General features: G+C 48.0%; 1 protein-coding gene across 3 annotated transcripts in view; it reads left to right on the forward strand.

The window, feature by feature from the left end:
• Positions 1–2,358: 2,358 nt before the first annotated feature.
• The window catches only part of PARVB (parvin beta), a 52,072-nt gene continuing 34,866 nt past the window's right edge, over positions 2,359–19,564 (forward strand). Inside the window, exon 1 of one of the 3 annotated variants that reach the window (XM_063154270.1) lies at positions 2,359–2,496. In XM_063154270.1, coding sequence (XP_063010340.1) covers positions 2,382–2,496 — 115 coding nt within the window. In that variant the 5' untranslated portion in view covers positions 2,359–2,381. Of the gene's footprint in view, positions 2,497–14,246; positions 14,308–19,140; positions 19,281–19,564 lie in introns of those variants that run through there. The other 2 variants (XM_063154273.1, XM_063154271.1) reach the window with 2 other exon arrangements.

A 19,564-nucleotide genomic window follows, 5' to 3' on the forward strand; every position in this document is an offset into this window, starting at 1 on the left:
AGCTGCAGGCCACTGACCTGGCGCAGCAGCAGCTGTGTCCCTGTTAGTGGCCATTAGCCAGTTAAATCACTGCACACTAACACTGATCAAAGCAGTCGTGGAAGCTCTCCATTTCCTACTTGGAAGAGCCCTATTGGTTTGATGAGTCTTTAAAAGGCTCCAGGTTTTGTTTTGGTGTTTCTGAAGTGTGATTTGACTTTTTGTTGCCATGGGCTCTCCTGTCTCAAAAACTCCACCTCCTTTTTTCTTTGCAATAGGCTGAATGCTTTTTCTACTTAGCTATAGATTGAAGCATTTTATAAATAGATAGGACATCAAAGTCAGAGGTGAATGGATCTATCTGTGTGGCTTTATTTCAATTATTAAAAGACGCTTTCTTTTAAGGGGTTACATCTTGAGTGCTGCACTGGAGTCAGTGAAGTTTTATTTACCATTTGTTCCATGTGTGTAAATTAACCAGTTTGCTTTCTTGCTCAAAGTTTGTGCTAGTACATTTTCTGATTGTAATTTCATTTTAAAAAAATCTGGTATGAGAACTGATTGGGCTTTTTTCCCCCAGAGACTGGATAAAATGCTTTTTCCACACTGCCTTAATGCTAAGTGTAATCTAAGATTTCAGTATGTATTTTATGAAATGAAAATATCCACTCTACTACTCCTGTTGGAGATTAACATTAATGTGTGGGTTTTGTATGAATTCAGGTTATTGATGAACTGAAAATGGAGCTTGAACTTGTAAAAGGTCTCATGTGGCTTATGCCAGGAGAATGCAGTTGACATCCTCGCTAATTATTTAGTTTTGCAAAGTGGTTTTGTAACTGGTATTAATCCCACCCCTGGTAAATTCTCATTTGCAGTCTAAAAGCCTCTGCTACAGGCAACGCACTGTTGTAGCAGGAAATGAAATTTATTTATTGTTCCAAAGGAGAGTTTCAATAAAGTTCACAGAAGTGTGCACTGCCATTCAAAAGAGCCTTTCCAGCCTGGTCATGTGTGCCCTCCACTTCCCTTCTGCTGGCACTTGCCCTTGGGTGACTTCATGCTCAGTCACACTGGAAAGCTTGGCCTGGGTGATTTTGGTTTTTGTTTGTTGGGCTTTTGTTTTAGTTGCCAAAGTGACTGTGGAAAAGCAGCTGGAGGTGAGGGACAAGAGTGGGTCGGGGTGACAGAGAGGATTAACTGGGGTTAAATCTTGAATGAAACTCAGAAAATTGTCTCTGCTACATTCTGCTCTGGATGCGTCCTGCCTCTGTGTCAGGTCAAGCCTGCAAATCTGTCCCATATAAGCTGGGTGTGCAGCTTCTGAGCCCCAAGCTGTGTTGGTTTGAATGCACTCCTTTGTTGGGGCACGGGCTGCCAACAGGGACACTGCTCGCAGGAGCACAGACAAAGGTTGTGTGTGACTTTGGGGACCCAGCAGTCCCGTTAAAATCAGTGGGATCACTTCAGGGGCTTAAACAGGACCAAACCCTAACACTAGAAACTCCTCAGGCCCTGTTTTTAATGTGTATTTCACAGCCCCCTTATCACGCTGCTGTGAAATGATGAGGAATAACAAACTCTCTCTGTGGGGTCCCAACCGAGTGTCTGGTTTGAGGCGTTTCTGTGCACACACCGTGCCGATGGCAGCAGCAGTGCGGGGACACCTGGGAGGTGGGTGGCTTGGCAAACAGAGCCCACGGCCCCTTCTCCTCCATCCTCCCACAAAGGAGATGTCAGACCTGACCGGCCACATGCCAGGAGGAGAAAGCAGGCTGGTCTGCCAGAAGGGGCGCATGGCCGCAAAATTAGGCGGCACACCTGAATAGAGCCAGCAAGGAATTGCGGTGCCCTGACAAATGGCACATGCTGAGCGTTTGCTTCCAGTTGTGTCCAATTGTTGTAAAATGTGGACTATATAAAACGGTTCCTAAGACAGGATGTCATTTCAAATTTGATCTTTGTGTACTTTCAAGTCTAACACCATTCTGGTCCGGCTGTGGTGGGAGCGGGGCTCTTGTTTTGCCGCAATGCTTTTTATCCATTTTTCCTCGCACCCGCGTGGGTCCGGCGCACCAGGTGCTCTGGGGGAGCGGGGAGGGACCCGCCCGCCCGGCCGCAGGTGATGCTCGGGTGGGCTCGGTGCCCGCCCCCGGCACCCGGGGGTGTCCGAGGCTCGTCCCGCCCCCGCCTCCCTCGGACTTCCCGGCCGTGGCAGGGCGCTGTGGCCGCGGCGGCTCCCAGCCCGCCTCCAGTGCTGCGAGCGCACACCGCGGGCTCGCCCCGCTCGCTCGGGCCACTGATTCCCCGCTGCTGCCGGACGCGGTTCGGCTCCCCGGGCCCCGCAGCCGCCGGGCGGGATCGGGCCGGGCGGGCTCCCCCGGCGAGCCCCGGCAGAGCCGATGTCCGCCGCGCCCGTCCGCTCCCCGACGCTGCGGCCGCACAGGATGAAGAAAGAGGAGTCGTTCCTGGGCAAGCTCGGCGGGACCCTGGCCAGGAAGAAGAAAGCCAAGGAGGGTGAGTTCGCCGGCGCGGGGGAAGGAAGGAACGTGCTCGGGGCCGGCGTGACTGGCGGCCGCTCCGCCGTCCCGGCCCGTCCCGTCCCGTTCCTCCGCGGGAGCAGCGGCGGAGCCCCCGAGCCGCGCTTTGTTCGGCGGCCCCCGGAGGGGCCGTGCCCGCCCCCGAGAGCCACAACGCGGCCGGGCACGGGCGTGGGGGGCGGCTGGAGCCATGGGGGAAGACTGGAATCATGGGAGATGGATGGCAGCGATGGGGAGAGGCTGATAGCAGTGGGGGGAGGCTGGCAGCGATGGGGGAGACTGAAGCGATGGAGGGCGGGACATCAGCTCATGTCTCGTGTCCGGGAAGGTAAGCCCAGAACCCTTTTTGTGCTATAAAATAAAGTCCTAGTGACCAGCGAGACTGTGGCTGTCGTTTTCTTGTGGTCTGAGAGCTGAGGACCCTAGAGAGAATGGTTAAGTCCACCCCTGTTTCGTTCCAGGTCCGCTTCATCCATAGGCTTTATGTTGGTGTAGGCACAGTGCTCAGAGACACACCCATCCCACCCACCTCACTGTGAAGGGTTCCGCATGGGCACACATCGCCCAGGCTGTACCAGTGTGTCCGTGTGGGATGTCGCTGCTCGTGCTACCTAGGCAGGGAGGCAGGAGCCTTCCCTTCGCTCCAGAGAGCACAGAGAAGCTCCCCAGCCCGAGCCCAATGGACCAGCACCTACACTGGGGGCTCAGCCTGTTGCACACCCTGACCTGGGGCGTGGGCACATCAGTGAGGCCCTCGCCAGGGCTGTGCAGATAGCAGCGTTGTTGCTGTTGGAAAAGGGAGGTGTCTCCTTGCTGGACTTGATAAAGCTGGCCCAGTCCTGAATGCTCAAAGTGTGCCCGTCCTCTGGGGATGGTGTCTGGTGTTCTCCCCAGCTGCCCCGACTCACCAGTGCTGGTTTCTGTGGAGAAGATGTGTCTGTGTTATCCCCAGGCTCCTGGCATCTGCCAAAGAAATATGTGTGTCCTTGCCCTATGGCTTAACACAACTGTGACTTGATGGCTGGTTAAAACTGGCCTTGGTTTGTCCTATTGTCTGCTGTGTGTAGGGTCGGGATGTAATTCAAGTTTCAGCCTCCTTTCATCTGACTGTTGAGCATGTTTTGCCTGTATTAAGTCTATGAATTGCCAGCAGCATTCAGAAGACAGCTTTTTAATCTTAAAAAACACAATATTCGGCCTTGAAACCTGGTTCAAGGAAATTGCTTCCCTTTCCTTCTGCTGCCTGTTTTGGTGTGGCTTACTGGTGTTTCCTTTGTTATCTATTTTTAATCAAGTTTCCCTGACGTGGTTCTACTGAGGAGCAGCACAAGCAGTTGTGTCTTCCTGAGATGATCTCATTTGCTTTTCAGGAAGATGGTGTGAAAAACTCATCTCTGGTAAGGAGGCCAAGCACGTGCTCCAAAAAAGCGCATGTCAAAGGTGTCTGCAAAGCTGAAACAGGTTGGCAGCTTCCCTTCTTAGGCATTTCAGCCTCACTAGGCCATGTTCTCGAGGTGGCCACTTACAGAGGGGCCAGCTGCTGGTTTTGCTGACTTTGCCTGTGGTTTTACCTAGTTGTGTGGCCACAGCTCCTCGTGGCAATGGAAGGGCCTCTTTTGGTCATTGTGCCTGGTATTTGGTGGGGAGCCACACCACAGCCTCCCAGCCCTGCTTCTGTTGGTGTGATGGGGAGGAATCTGCAACACAAGGGGCAGCTTTTCATGAGAGCATTCCTTCCAGTCTGAAATGCCGCTGTCTGCAAGCCTGAGGAGCCACTGGTGTGACACTCCCTGGTGCTGCAGGGGCTCAGCCCTTTGTTGAGAAGGGATATGGCCTTTTCCCTTTGCAGAGCAGCTCTCCAGTGGAGGCTGTGCCAGCCATGCCTGTGCAAAGGGAGTGGGCCAAGGGGTGAGAGTGATGAGCTGCAGGGTCTGCACCAGGGAGAGAGAGGCTGGAACATGTCTTGTGGAAGGACCTGGGCAGCCTCAAGAGCAAATTTCAGGGCTAGAAACTAATTTTTTTGTTTGTTTTTATGTGAGTGTGGAGCAGAAGTAAACTGGAAGATCATCTGAGTGGTGTTCCTTGAAAGAGTTGGTAGAAGCAGATATGTTCAGCATTTCCCCATATGCTCAGCCCTTGGGAATTCCTGGCCTGCCTCCAAGTTTCTGCTGGGTTTGCCTGAGGGGACCAGCAGAGGTCAGAACGATCTTCCCAGAGTAAATCCTGTCCATGGCAAATGAGAATGCTGAGGCTGCCACAGCCTGAAATGATCCTTTCCTCCTCTGCCTCCATCAGCTCCAAAAGCTCCAGCCCGAGGGCTCTTTGTACCTTCTGCTTGCTTTCACTGCCTATGTATTGCAGCTGTTACTGTCCCAGCTGTGCTCATATAGTGACCTCTGATGGGGTCTTTGTGAGAGCTAAAATGCACTTATATCATTTTGTGCACAACTTCTGAGCCATGCAGCTCAAAGCTCCTTGTAATGATACTGAAAAAGTTCTCGTTTGTGGTTTTCGTTTCTTTAATCACAGGTTGTAAATAATCATAATGTGTGGCTGCTAACAATGAGCATCTAAATTTAATTTTTTTTTTTTTTTTTGCTAATTACTCCATAACTTATTGCAATGCATTTTTGGGGAGAGTTTTTAGGCAGCCTTGACTTGAGAGAAAGAGCAGCTCGTGGGGAAGCTGTTTTTACCCTGGTTTCATATGGAAGACTGGTGAGTGATCTCGGTGTCTGTTTGGCTCCTCCCTTCCTCTTCCTTCCCAGGAATATTTTTAACCCCTAGTTTGGGTAAAAATGTCCCAGGGAGAAAAGTCTTGCTGATTATTAATGCCTGCAGGCTATGTCAGAATGGGTCACCAGTGAGTATAGGAACACGTTGGAGGAGCTCTGCAGTAGGAAAACCAGCAGATGAACTCAACCACACCATGACAGTACTGAGAGCCCACTGGGGAGGGACTTGGCCAGAGAAAGGACAGGAAAGGCCATGGGGATAGCATGGAGGGAGATGTGTGTTCCTTATCTTACAGTCAGTCATGATGCACATCCTTAGAAAAGTGGGATGTGTCAGTTCCAGTGCTCTGCGACCTCTTTGGCTTTTACTTCTCTCCCTGTTCCCCGTTTAGGCTACATGGACATCTGCAAATATCTGTTTGTCTGATGTTTACTGTTCCACGTCTCTGTCTTGGTGTATCTGAGATTTACATTAGGTATTAGGAAGAAATTTTTCACCTTGAGGGTGCTGAGGCCCTGGCACAGGATGCCCAGAGCAGCTGTGGCTGCTCCATCCCTGGCAGTGTCCAAGGCCAGGCTGGATGGGGCTCTGAGCAACCTGGGCTGGTGGAAGGTGTCCCTGCCCATGGCAGGAATGAGATGGGCTTTAAGGTCCATTGGAACCCAGAACATTCTATGATTCTGTGATTTTGGTCTTTCAAAATGTGCCACCTGTTCAAGAGCTCCAAAATCTGCTTTAAATACCTTAGAAAAATGTTGGGGTGCTGGCAGGGCCCATAGAGGATATGGTTTTTAAACCAGATGATTCCTTAGCTTCTTTTCAGATTTTGTAGGTTTCAGGTAGTACTGCATTTCAACTTCATCTGCAAAAGGAAATTGAAAAATCTGCCCTTCCGTGTTTGTCAGAGTGATGCTGCTGTACTGAAATAAAGGAGGGGGTTTTGCTGCAAGCTTCACTCCCAGCCTTGTTGTTGCAAAGCTTGCTTTTCTTTTCCTCATGACACGCTGTATGGAAGATCTGGGCAGCAGGTGTTTGGCTGAATAAGCTTTCTGTTATTGTATCTGTGTGTGTGCATAGCCAATATGGGGGACTCGGTGAGAGAAATAAAACAGAATCAATTGCTTAGTGCTGTGTCCCAGTGACATGATGGAGGGTGGGCACAGGGCTGAGGAATCTGTTCTGGAAAAGTGCCATTCATTTGTGCCTGATGAAATCAGGTGGAGAGGGGAGTGAAAGAGAGGATAGCACTGCAGAGGGCAGGATTATTGCAACAGGAGCTGAATCTGGGGAAAGTTTTGTGCTTTTCAAGGGGGGTTGAAGCGCTGTTCTTGGGATCCCTGTCTTGGTGTTATGGTGAGATGTCCTGATGGTGTCTCACCCCCTTCTTAATTTACTTTCTGCACTCACAGGATGTGGCAGTGAAATTTTAGGCAGATGGAGAGATAAATACAAAAGGAGTGGGGTCTAATTCTGTTGTCTTGCTTCACACGAGTACATTAGCTGCAGACTGAGAGGATGCTTGGCTGGAGAAGTGTGTCTGTGCATTGTGATGTGCTACTGCTGCTGAAATACCCCCACAGAAGATGAGAGGAGTGCTGGTTAAGTAGAGGGACTTGCTCTTTAAGAAAGGAATTTGCAGTTCCTTTCTGCAGTAGTAGTAATGTTGAAGCTACACACTGTTCCAGATATGTGTGTATATATAGAAAGTCTGTGCAAACACACGTAGATAGATTCATATTTCAAGCTCGATTTATTATCCTTTCTACCACTGATTTAGAAAGACCTAAATTTGCAGTTGGAACCTGTGTAGCCTGATTGCTGTTTCTCCTGTAGAGCTCAGGCCTGACCAGGTCTGGTTGCAATCTTGGTAGAGTGGTGCTGGTTTGATTCTCTGTTCTATTCTGGCAAAAGCTGTACTGGGAATATATTTTGTGTTAATATCTCAACTGAAATGAACTTTACATGCACAAGAATTATGCTTTTAACAGTATCATAACCCCCACATTTTTCTCCTGTTGCTGCTCTTAGGCTAGGATGGTTCACCCAGTTCACCCTCAGGCACAATCTCCTGGTGAGACAAGTGAGTTAGGAATTACAGCTCCCAGTTTTCTTCCAGATGGGATGCAGCAAGACACACAAAACAGCTCTGTAGCTCTTCAGTAGTGTTAAAGGAATGCCTTGCCTTCCTTTGAGGAAAACAGGCATTCAAAAGTAATTTTATTTCCAGAGTTTCAATCTTTCAAATAAGATTCATTGTAAGAATACTGTTAACCTTCATTGTAAAACCTTAGCAGGGTGGTTATCAACACTTCCAGGTTTCCAAAACCAGAATTCCAATCCTTTTCTCCCTAAAGTCTACCCTTATTTCAGAGCATTTTTTTCAATGATACCTGTTTTAATTTCTTCTAAAGGATTTATTAATTATGACGCTGGAGAGAGAGACTTTTAGAAGGAGGCATCTGGCTGTGTCCAAGGTGTTTATGGGTGAGACTGATGTAGTGCAGAGCTGCACATGGACTTGGTGGGAATGGGGGGAGCTGCAAAGTCACAACTCACGGAAAGTCTGTGTGAAGGGGGACTCCTGATCTTGTGGTGAATCTGTGCAGGGACATCAGGCTGTCTTCTGCAGTGCATTATCATCAATACACGAATCTACTGATTGTGTGCTCGTGTTGGTAAGCGTTGGGACACTTAGATCACTTCATTAACATACATGCATCCTGCTGATGTGCACACTGGAAACAGGGCAGTGCAGAAGAGAGAGTATAGTCATGCATGACAGTGCTGAATGCCTTTTTATGTACTTCAAGGACTGTTACAGGCCAGTGGATTTGAGAACAGATGGAGCTGGTGGAGTCTTCTAATGCACTGCTCTGAGCTTTGGATTGTCCTTTGATGTTAGGAGATTTGGGAGATTAGCTGGCAAGCTTTTTTCTTTGCAAAAGCATGTCAGAACAACTTGCTGCTAAGGGATCCAGGCTTATGTGGTCTGAGGCTAACCCAGGGCAAGACAGACTCTGCTGGTTGCAGGAATTGGTGTTTCAGCAGCCACAGCTCTGCTGTTCAGCTGGAAGGAGCTTTGGTGTGTGTGCCTTGTGCGCACAAGTTTCACAGTCACAGTTGAGGAGATTCAGGTTTGTAGCTGTGGAAGTCCAGCAGAGCTGCTACTTCAGAGCTGCCCATGTGGGATTTGGATGCCAAATTGCTTTCAGCTTTCAAATGCAGCCAGTCAAGTGTACAGATCTCTTGGGCATCACTAGAAATCTCAGCCTGCAAGATTCCTGCAGTTGTCTCTGTCAGTGTTTCTGGGATGTGATGTCTCAAAGGGGAATGTGACCATACAGAGACACTGGTGTGTATCACAAGGAGAAGGAGTTTTCTGCCTCACCTGTACCATCGCTGGTTTGTGATGCTTGTCACTCCTGCAGTGCGGGAGGGACTGTATGTGCCTTTTCAGCCCTGGAGTCTTGTTCTCTTTTCAGCCCTCCAGCTCTCTCAGCCCTTTCAGGAGATCTGGAGGTCAGCAAGGAAGAAGGAAAGGAAATTGACCATGTTTCTCAAAGGCTCCTCCTTGTGCTGACCTCTGAGCATTAGAGAAATTGTAACTTCAGCACACTTCCAGATTCTTTGAACTAACAGGCTTCTCTTGTTAGAGAAGCCAACTACCTGAGGGTCATGGAGGTGGTTCCAGAGAATGATCTGACCTGTGCCAGTGTCAGGATGAGGCTGATGGCACGGGTTCTGTTCTGCTCAGCTCTCACAATATCCACATGCCTTACTCTGCCCAGCCTTGAGCTCTTCTCATGGTGACCTTGGTAGTTGCTTATCCCCACCCTCGTAGAGCCGCTGCGTGCTCTGTGGGATGTGCTGTGGGTGTGCACTGTCACTGATCAAGCTCAGCTTTTCTGCTCAGGGCACAGCCCAACCAACTGAGTTGTTCACTCACTCACAAGGGATGGTGTGGACTGGCCCTTGCTTTGCCTGGTGGAGGCCTTGCGTCCAGAGGAGGGCTACAAGCATCCAGAGCAGGCTAATATGGTGCAGGGCCTTGAGGGGAAGCACATGAGGAGCAGCTGAGGGCACTGGGTCTTGTCAAATGGAGGAGACTGAGGACAGAGCTCACCAGGGCCTGCAGCTCCTCTTTGGGGGTGGCAGAGGGGCAGGCCCTGATCTCTGCTCTGTGTGACCAGGGACAGGACCCAGAGAACAGCTGGAGCTGGGTCAGGGAGGGATGAGGTTAGAGTTTAGGAAATTTTCTTCCTCCAGAGAGTGCTGGGGCACTGAACAGGCTCCCCAGGAATGGTCACGGCCCCAAAGCTGCCAGAGCTCCAGGAGGGCTTGGACAATGCCCTGAAACACAGGGTGGGATTGTTGGGGGGTCTGTGCAGGGCCAGAGTTAGACTTTGATGCTTTGTGGGTCCCTTCCATCTCAGGGGATTCTGTGATTCTGTGGTGGCTGTAGCATACCTGTCTCTGGAGGGAGGTGAGAATTGTTGTGAGGAGGATGGAAGTGGAAGGGAATGAAGGAGGGTGTGACCAGTAGGAGAGCGTTGCTTGTCCAGGGCTTCTGCCAGGCTGCCTTCAGGAGGGGTTCCTGAACCTGGGTGCTGGAGCTCTGCTCAGGACAGGCTGCTCGGTGCCTGTGGGCAGGGGTCTAAACCAGCAGCTGTGTGTAAGCAAACCCTGTTTGCCTTTGGGAGTGGGCACAGCACTGATGGGAAGGGGGAACAGAAACCTCTGTGTTGTACAGCTAATAGGCCAGCGGCCAAGTGATCTCTCCAGGGTGAAGCATCTTGTGCTCAGGTGCAGATTCCCTAATTTATACTCTTCTGATGGCCAAGTAGAAAGCTGCAACCTGAAATTCGTGACTTCTGTTGTGTATGTCTGATTTGGCTGGAACAGGATGATAGGAAACACGTGGTGTCAGCCTTCTGTAATTTGAATCCAGTGAAGCCTTGCTCTGAAAACCAGATGTGGAGAGAACAGGCACACCTGGCAGCACGTACTGGGAGCAGTGGGTCTGTAGGCTCCAGGCCCTTAAATCACTGTCACTTCCTCCTGGAGGAACAATGGGGCTCCTAATTATAAACCTTGTACACTGATTTGTTTCCTTGCACTCTCTGCAGACCTCTCCAGAGCCCTTAGGCTGAGAGGGGAGACCATGGGATGAGAATCTCATTTTGGCTTTTCTGGTGGTGAGAAAACTGGGAATTCAGTTCTGCCTCTCAATGATTGTTTCTCCAGGTTTCTAAGGTTTCTTTATAATCCCCTGTCTGGCAATCAGATACAGACTTTTATGAAAACTCTTTTCAATGTATGCTGCATATTGGTCATAAAACAAGCAAACTGTTCTGGCTCCCGGAATCCCAGTTCCTTCTTTAGTACTTCTTTCATTGTGTGGTTGAATAATAATGAAATCCACTGAAAAAAAATAGTGTATTTTCCATTATAGCTGCCATATGGCCTTACTGCTAATTTTTAATTAGCTGTGGGAAGGTTGCATACACAGTTTATTTGGAGTAAGGAAGGAGACAGAACTGGATGAGGAGATGTCTGTATAGAGGCATGGTATCGTGTCTCTTTGAGTGTCTTTAAATAGAAGAATGTGTAATCCTCAGAAAGTGTTGTTCCACTAGTCTGTTTGGCAGATGCATGCATTGGTGCCATTAAACAGATGTAGACACTTCTGTCATTTTAAAATAGAATAGTGTTGTTTACTCTCTGGCTTGCCTAGTCCAGCAGATGGATCTGGAGGCTTTGCAAAACTGACAGGATTTTCTTCAAAAATGATTGGAAAAAGTAACCACTAGCACTTCCCACTTAACATTCTCCCACAGGAGCGGGGTTATGAAATTGTACTTCAGGATTCCTGTTTGCCTTCTTCCCCATGTGTGGCTCCCAGTATTGTTGCAGTGAATTGGTTCCACTGGAAAAGAAGGCATGGTAACTCTGCAGAATTTGGTCTGACAGGAATCTTGATGCTCTACTTCGAATTCTGGAGTTAAGTTGCATAAGATCAAGTCCAATTGTTCCCACAGCACTGCCAAGTCCATCCCTAAATCATGTCCCCAAGTGCCTACAAATCTTGTAGGTACCTCCAGCAATGATAACCCCAACACTTCCTAGGGAGCCTGTTCCAGTACTTGACAGCCCTTTCAGTGAAAACATTTTTCCTCATATCCAACCTGAACCTCCTCTGGCACAACCTAAGGCCATTTCCTCTTTGCTTCATCATTTGTTCCCTGGGAGCAGAGCCCAATCCCCCCCTGCTGTCCCCTCCTGTCAGGGAGTTGTGCAGAGCCAGGAGGGCCCCCCTGAGCCTCCTTTTCTCCAGGCTGGGCCCCCCACTCAGCCCCTCCTGGTGCTTGAGACCCTTCCCCAGCTCCTTTCCCATCTCTGGACATGCTCAGTGTCTTTTCTGCCATGAGGGGCCCAAAAGTGATTCCAGGATTGGATCTGCTCCCTGGCCCTGTCTTCCAGCTCAGGGGCTGGGTACGAGGAGAACAACCAGTCTGATTGTTAAAGAGTGAGGCAGAGAAGGCATTTGTACCTCTGCCTTTTCCTCAGCCTTTTTCATTATGTGTCCCCATTGCAAGCAGTAAAAGGTGGGATTTTCCTTAGCGCTCCTTTTGCTGCAGATGCATTTGTAGAAACATTTTTTATTGTCCTTTACCAGATTATGTTCTGGTTGGGCCTTAACCCCCTTAATTTTCTCCCTGCATAACCTCACGCCATCCTTGTAGTCGTCCTGAGTTGCCTGCCCTCCTTCCAAGGTGATAAACCATTTTCCTGAAGAATGTCCAGCCTTCCTGGACCCATTTTCCCTTCAGAGCTGCCTCCCAAGAGACTCTATCCCCCTTTGAGACAGATGTATCCCATGTGCCACCACCAGGCTTTGTGTCACGCAAACTGGTCCATGATAAAAAAAATCCAAAATTCAAGACCCTAACCAGACTTGAAGCCAGGTATTGATCTGCTGGCTCTCATAGTTCTCTGCAACTGGAAGCACAGGTAATGAAATTAGGTAATTAAATAAGCTTGTGTAATGAAGCCATATCATTGGGAAACTGGATTTTAATTGCATCCAGGATGTCATGCTGCAAAATGGCCCTGCCGTGCCAGGAGCAAACCAGATGTGCTGCCTGTGAAGCAGATCTGATGCTGTCTACCACACAGACTGTGGCTGGGTTTTATTTTTGCATGTGGAAGGGAAGAACCTGTTGTGCCTGACCTAACCTAATGCAGCAACAGTCCAGCTTCAACCTGAACTTTTTAGGTCCTTCCAAGGAAAGTTTCTCTGATTATGGTCTCCTATTTTCTGAGTTTCTCTCTGTTTCTGAGATTTTGAGGGTCCCATTTTAGGAAAGAGACAGATGGTAATGGAAGATGAGAGGGACTGGCCTTTGCTGTATGGTTGAGGGAAAAATTTATACAATTGTTTCCGTCTGATAAAAGAAATTTTAGTGAGGGACTCTTCTTGCTGTGAATGGCATTAGGTATAGATGCCATGCTACCCAGAAACTTGATGGCAGGCATCCTCAGTGGAGTGCTTCATTTGCTGTTGATCCAGTGGTTGGTAAGAAGTTTCTCCAAGACTGCAGACACACTTTGAAACTGTCTGAGCTGGGGAATTTCCCTGTTGTGCTGAATGCACAGGAGATGGGCACTGTTGTTTCAGGGGGTTGGGTGGTTTAGCACGCTGCAGCATAGCTGGCCAGGTGATTCTCTGTGGGGAATGTGTAAGATTCCACATCCATTGCAATCATGGACAGAGTAAGAAGAGATGCAGAAGACGAGGGAGAAGATCCTCTGGGCTACACCTATGCTGTGTGAGTTCTTTGTCTCATGTTTTGGGATGTGTCCTGTTCCCTGATTTGGGACTGACCTGTAAATAAGCTTCAAAGTCTTTAAGATGTCCAGCACCACTGAAGCACCACCTTTTCTAGCTCACGGGGCCTGGTGTTACCAGTGCAAAGGCTTTGAAAGGGACCACAGAAAGCTCTAACTGCAAATCCCATGAAACTTTGCTGTGCTTACTAAGTAAATGAATAAAAATAGCGGCAGGTCTTTTTGCTACTTTGTGAAATGTGATGTTTTCTTGTGCTTTGGACTTGTTTTGATTTGATTCTTTGGCTGGCTCTTGTTTCATGATTGCATTTTTATATCCCTAGAGGGCTGTGCTTGGGAGACTGGACTGCAAAGTCAGTTGAAAGGCTCCACTCTTTCTATGTAGTCTTCAGCAGCTTCATTAGGAAATTCTGGGGCTATTTCTGACTTAAACCCAGCAGAGTAAATCATCTAAATGCTTTTATGGCAGCCACCATCTCCACTGTACCTTCCCTTCATGGACTGGCTTTTATCTGGTTGTGGGCTCTGAGTTCCAGGCTTTTACTGTGAGATCTGAAGTGCTTTTCACTGAAGTGCTTGTCTTGACAGGCTCCTCTGCTGCTCAAAGCAAGAAGTAAAATAATTTCCCTCATATGACATATCTGGAAAAAAGTGAGAAAACTCCCTTATATTTTGTAGCTTTTACTTACACAGATCTTTCATCTCAGTTCTAACACACTGCTTTACTGCCCTGAGTGCAGGGAGGACACAGGAAAGTGCAGCTGGACATGAGCAACCTTGGGATATGGTACACTGAAAACTCTGTGTTGAGTGTTTAGTGTAAAGCTTCTAGTTTGGAGTATGGCCTGTCCCTCCACTGGTCCTCTGGTATTTGCTAGCAAACTCTCAATGTGTGTGTTGCAAGTGGAGTTGCTGCATGGAAGTGTTTTTCAGGGTTTTCCTTGTCTTTCTGGGCGACATTTGGGCAACTGCAGCAATGAGGCATGTGCACTTTTTGTGGTCTGCAGAACCATTTATCTTGGCTTGTTCTTCCTGTAGAATCATGTTCCACGAGCAAAATAGTTGGTTTTTTTTGAAGTGCAAGTCATATCTACAGCCTCCTTTCCATTCCCCTGGAGTTTGGCTGTTGAGCTCTGTCCTGTCAGCTGTGGAAGACAGAGCCTTGCTGCTGCTCACCATCCTGCTGCCATCAGTGCCTTTAGAAGTGAGTCTGTTACTCTGTACTTCTCTTGGCATGTCCAGAAGAACAAACAGCCTAAAACGTTCTCATATTTGCATAGCAGATTACTTGTGGTGATGGTGGTGACCTTTTCATTCCTCTGTGCAAAGGATTTGGGGAGAGCAAGAAGATAAGGCAGGTGACACTGGTTTGGCAGATAACTAAGGGGGGGGTTCACTCACTTACCTGCCTACAAACATAGTGCCAAACCATGTGGAGGAGGTGGAAGAAAGTTGGTGTAGGAATGGAAAGCTGGTCACTTGTAAAACATGCTAGCCTGAGCTGCGGTAATTACTTTTTTTGAAGCTGAGTGCTCTGCTTGATAAAGTTTGCAGGGTTAGATGTGGATGTGGGATCCAGAGGTACAGCTTGTAGGAGGCTGTAAACTGAAGTGCCCTTTTCTCCCAGATTTCTTCAGATTTCTTCTTGCAGAAGACAAGGGCTGAATGAATGGGTTGCGTGTCTATTCCAGAGTAGTCCTGTTAGCTCTGCTTCTGACAGCTTCTGCTGTCTCTCCCTTGGTGGTTTGCTTTCACTGGACCCATTAAATGTGGATGCCTTAAGCAGTGAGTTGATTTTGGTTTCTAAAGTTGCTTTTGGCTAAAAGAGGCTTGTTGTTGCTTGGCATCTTGTGGAAATCAACCTACTTCATTTGGGATCTTGGACTGAGTTCCTAGACATGAGGGGGCTGTTCCTTCAGCTTTGGTTGTAGGAGTACACCAAAGCCTGAGAGAGTGCTAAGGACTTTCTAGGAGAGCACAGCTTTTCATGGAAAATGGATGGCAGTAAATTGAAAATGCCTTGATGGTTTTCTACTGGGAGTGGACACAAGACCAAAATCTCTTTCAGTCCTTTTTTTTCTTACCAGACTTTGTCTTTCCCTCTGCTCTCCTATGTCAGATTTGACTCCATATCTCCCCTTCTGCTGGAAGTTGTTCTGGTGCTCATGCAGTGTCCTTGGGAGAACATAACCATTCACCATTATTTTGAGAGGAGAAATGACCCTTTCTGTGGAGGGAGGGAATTATAGCTGGGAGAGGCTGAAAAAGTACATTTTTCCCATTTTCAAGGATAACTTGGGTGCAGGGGGAGGAATGTAGCTTTCCCTGGCTGTTTTTAGGGTTTTCTTCAGCTTTAATTTTTACCTGGCTTTTCCCAGTCAAAAAGCTTTGGTATTGAAGCAATCTATTCAGGACAAAGTAAGTGCATGTCCTGGAGTGTGGAAGGCATCTGCTGTGCATCCTTGAGGGTATCCATCTATTATTATCTTTTTAAGTGTAACTTTACAAATACTTTAAAACACCATTCTTGTCCACACTGGTATTTCTGCTGTCTGGGGGTGGAGTGGGTTGTTTGTTTGTTTGTTTTTTGGTTGGTTTTGGTAATTTTTTTGTTTGGTTGGTTTTTTGGTTGGCTCTTTTAATTAATTTTGCCCAGCATTAATGTTTGTGTGTCTACACAGTGAAAATTAACTTTATATTTTTTTCCTCTTTCTTATCTGGCTAGTTTTCAGACACACAGTTTCCCTGCTGTGTGACGTTCTGTGGCTTCTGGAACCAGTAATGCCTGCAAAAGGAAGGGGTGAGTGGCAGGTGGGGCTCAGGATGAAGCCTGAGTGCCTCTTAGCCATAAGGGATCCCTGCCTGATGAAGACAGCAACATAACACCACCAAAAAATGGAATTCCTCTTTCCACAGACACCCCTCAGACAACTCCCTAGAAAGAAAGGAACCTTCTTATTTGTGAAAATACAAAAGCAGTATTTCACCCTCGCAAACAAAAGAAAGCCCAAATTTCCTATAAATGTTCCCAGCTGGCTCAAGTGTTGAATATGCTTTTACCATGGCAGATTCATGTTTTACCTTTGGCAGAAATAAAGGGGAGAGCTTTCATTTGGCAGAAAGACTTACACTTACCTGTGTAAATTTTAACACATCTGCTTAAGCAAGTGTGGCCTGATCTTTGCAACTAAACCAAAAGCATTATTACAGCCCTTTCCTAAAAGTTGCTTTTGGCTTTTGCTTTTCCCTTTTGTTTTATGCCTTTCCATTTCTTTACATACCAGAGTCTGGCCATTGCAAGTGCCTTGCCTGCTGAGGCATTTAAATAATCTGCTTTTTTACCACAGTTCTGCTGTGAATGCAGTCCCTTGATACAGTGCCTTTATGTGGATTTGGTCAAGTCTTTGCCTTTGATCTGCCTGGGATTATTAATTCTCTGTTATAGTTAATGGCTGCTTTGTCTTTCTCCTGCAGCCTCTATGAAAAGATCTCAGAGCCTTTTGTAAATGTGCAGTGAACAGTAGTCTGAGCTGTGTGTGGTTTGTCTCTAGAAAAAAGTGCAGTGTAGCAGCATGTTTGGGCCTGGTTCTGAAACCGTTCAGTTTATCAGTTTTTCTCAGAAAATGTGAGATTTAGCAAAACTGCCTTTTGTTAAATCGGCTTAGAAAGCTTGCAGGTTTCAAGACAACTTTTTGTAAGAGGTTTAGCTGTCAGGTGGAAATGTAGTTGTGGGCATGGCTGCCTGTGTTAGTCTGTGACAGACAGGGGAGCAAGTTAAGAGGTTGGCACTGCAGAGTGTTCAGGGACTTGTTACCTTCTGGTCTGACCTCCCCCATGGAAAGCAGGAGCTCCAGCTGATACCTGATCTTTTATGCAAGGGTTTGCTGCTTAACCAGGGGGATTCTCCTCTGAGATGTGAGTGAAAGGGCCAAGCATGGTCCTGAATATGGGCTTTCTATTTTGCACATGCTGATCTGGACTGTAAGGATATAAATGCAGGCAGGTGAGTTGCTGTCTGAAAAAGTGCAGCTGGTCAGTTTTGTTTCTGGTGAGGAGGAGGAAACTTGGGAAGCGTTAAGAACTTGGGGGCAGGAAGGGAGCTTCCTGTGAAGTTTGAGTTACTGGGGCATTGCAAGTTTGCTGTCTGTGTGCTGCTCCCACCAGAGAGGAGAACAAAGTTACTGGACAGATCATTTGCAAGGACCACCATCATCCAAGGACCTCAGAGCAGCCTGATATCTTCCAAAGTTAGGACTGAATCACGAGATGGAAGTGCATCATGTAAAAGTTGTGCTGAGCCAGCTGGGCACTGACTGAATGCAAAGAGAAGCACAGGAACTCTGGGATCAGTGTCATAACAGCTGCTGCTTTCTGCAGGGTGGGATTCAGCCTTGCAGTCAGAAATAACCAGAGCTAAAATTAAGTAGTATTTTCCATCTGTTTTTGTAAGATGCAGAGGCTTGTGGTCAGATTTTTTATAACAAGGCTGTGAATGGCAAAGACTGAAGTGACCTATTAAAATTACACTCAAATTAAGAGTGAAGGTAGAAAGCTGTTGATATCAGTTGACTCTTTCTTTTAAAAAGGAGAAAGCTGGGACATCTTTTTATAGTGCTCCTGCTAACTTTAAAGGCCATCTCCTGGCTTCTGAGAAATCCTTGACAGCTCTGGTGGCACTTCCAGCTTTCTGTAGCTAATTGTTTTTGCTGTGTGCAGCTTGCCTGTAATACCATGTCTGAGACAGCCTACCTGGCTTGCAGATCTAGTGCTCTGTTCTGTGTGTCTGTGTGTGTGATCTGATCATTCTATTTATTTGTTTGAAAGGCCAGCACAGCTTCCAATGTGACTTAATCATGTTGACTGCTGACACTGCCAGGAGATTGTAAAAATATTGCAGCGCTGCCAGGAACCCTTGCTGCTTTCCTGGGGACCAGTAGAGCAGTGAACTTTTCATGTGAATTTAAATTTCTAGTTTAGGGGAAAACGCACAGGGTTTTTGCTGAAAGCCAGTCTGGATTAAGCTGTGCTCCTTCAGCCTCTTCTCAATGTCCTACCCCTTCATGCTGCATGTTTGCTGTGACTGGTCTCTGAAATGGAATGACCAGGCTTTAGAGAAAGGTGTTTTACACCAGCACTGGGTAGAGAGCAAAACACCTGTGCCATCACCACAGGGGAGGCTGTTCCCTGTGGGGAAGGGAAGGGGAAAAGGAGCCCTGTGACTGGGCAGGCAGGGAGCAGTAATACCTCATGTGGGAATTGTCATGACTATAACTTGTGCAAGCACAGCTCTGCTCTCCAGTCACTGCCTCTTGCATGGACAGCTCTGGTATAAGCCTCACAGCAAAGTCACTGCTGCTGGCACTTGCCAATCTTTTAATATCCATAATCTTCTGCAGTACCTTTGGGTTTGTGAAGGCATGGGCTGAAAGCCATTCTTTGTTGTACATTTGGATTAAAATACCTGTTGGGTTCTCAGAAATGTACCCGTTGCTCCATCCTGATTATAACTGCCTTGGCTTGCTCATTTGTGGGTGTTCTTTTCTTTCCAGCATTGTGGCTCTGTTTCCTTTCCTGCTTCTGTTTCTTTGCTCAGCAATGATAAGTGAATACTGGGGGCAGTGAGCAGGGAAAAAGTCCTCAGCATTGTTCCAGCACAGCGTGAAAGGCTTCTGGAGTGCTGCAGGTGTGGGGAGTGCCCTGGAAAATTCATGTTCCTGAGTGCAGGTGCCTGTCTGCACACTGCCTCTGGGAACTGTGTGTCCCTGGGGGCCAGCTGTGGACACCCAGCTGTGCCCTCACCAGAAGGTGCAGGTGGCTTGCTTGGGAAGCTCCGTGCACAGCAAACAGCATCCCTAGGTGCCTGCCCGTAGACAGCCAGGCTGGCCAAGGCAGGTGCTGGGCTCTCTTGGGACAGGGAGGGATTCCTGGCTGGGACCACAGCCCAGTGCTGTGTCCGCCCTCCTGGCCCCTGTTCCCGGCAGCTGGGAGCTGATCCTGGTGCCTGCTCCCGTGTCACCGTGCCCAAATTAGGGCTTTGGCAGTCTGGAGGTGGCAGGGCCGTATCCAGTTGCTGCCGCTCCGTCAGCGTTCAGACACCCCATGGGCTCTGTCTGTGACCTGTCCTTGCTGCTGGGGCCGGGATGGCCGGACTGCTGTGCAGGAGGCGCAAAAAAGGAGGTAGGAAATGCTTCCTCTGTGGCAGGAATCTCTTAATGAGGACCTGGTGGGCTCTTCCTGGGAAGCAGCTTTGGGAAGCTTTCAGCTGGCAGAGGTGAGAGAGATGTTTTGGTCCCATGGGATGTGGCACAGCTGCGCAAGGTCTGAAGACAAGTATGAAGGTTTTGTGTGGTTCTTCATGTCTTGAGGGATGGGGGCTTAATACACAAATTTGCATTGATGTTTTCTTCCATTTTAGTAAATTGCTCAGAAACTAGGTATTTTTGTTAGGAAGAGTAGAGATA

The sequence above is a fragment of the Melospiza melodia genome, chromosome 4 (genome assembly GCF_035770615.1).
Source record: "Melospiza melodia melodia isolate bMelMel2 chromosome 4, bMelMel2.pri, whole genome shotgun sequence".
Taxonomy (NCBI): Eukaryota; Metazoa; Chordata; class Aves; order Passeriformes; family Passerellidae; genus Melospiza; species Melospiza melodia.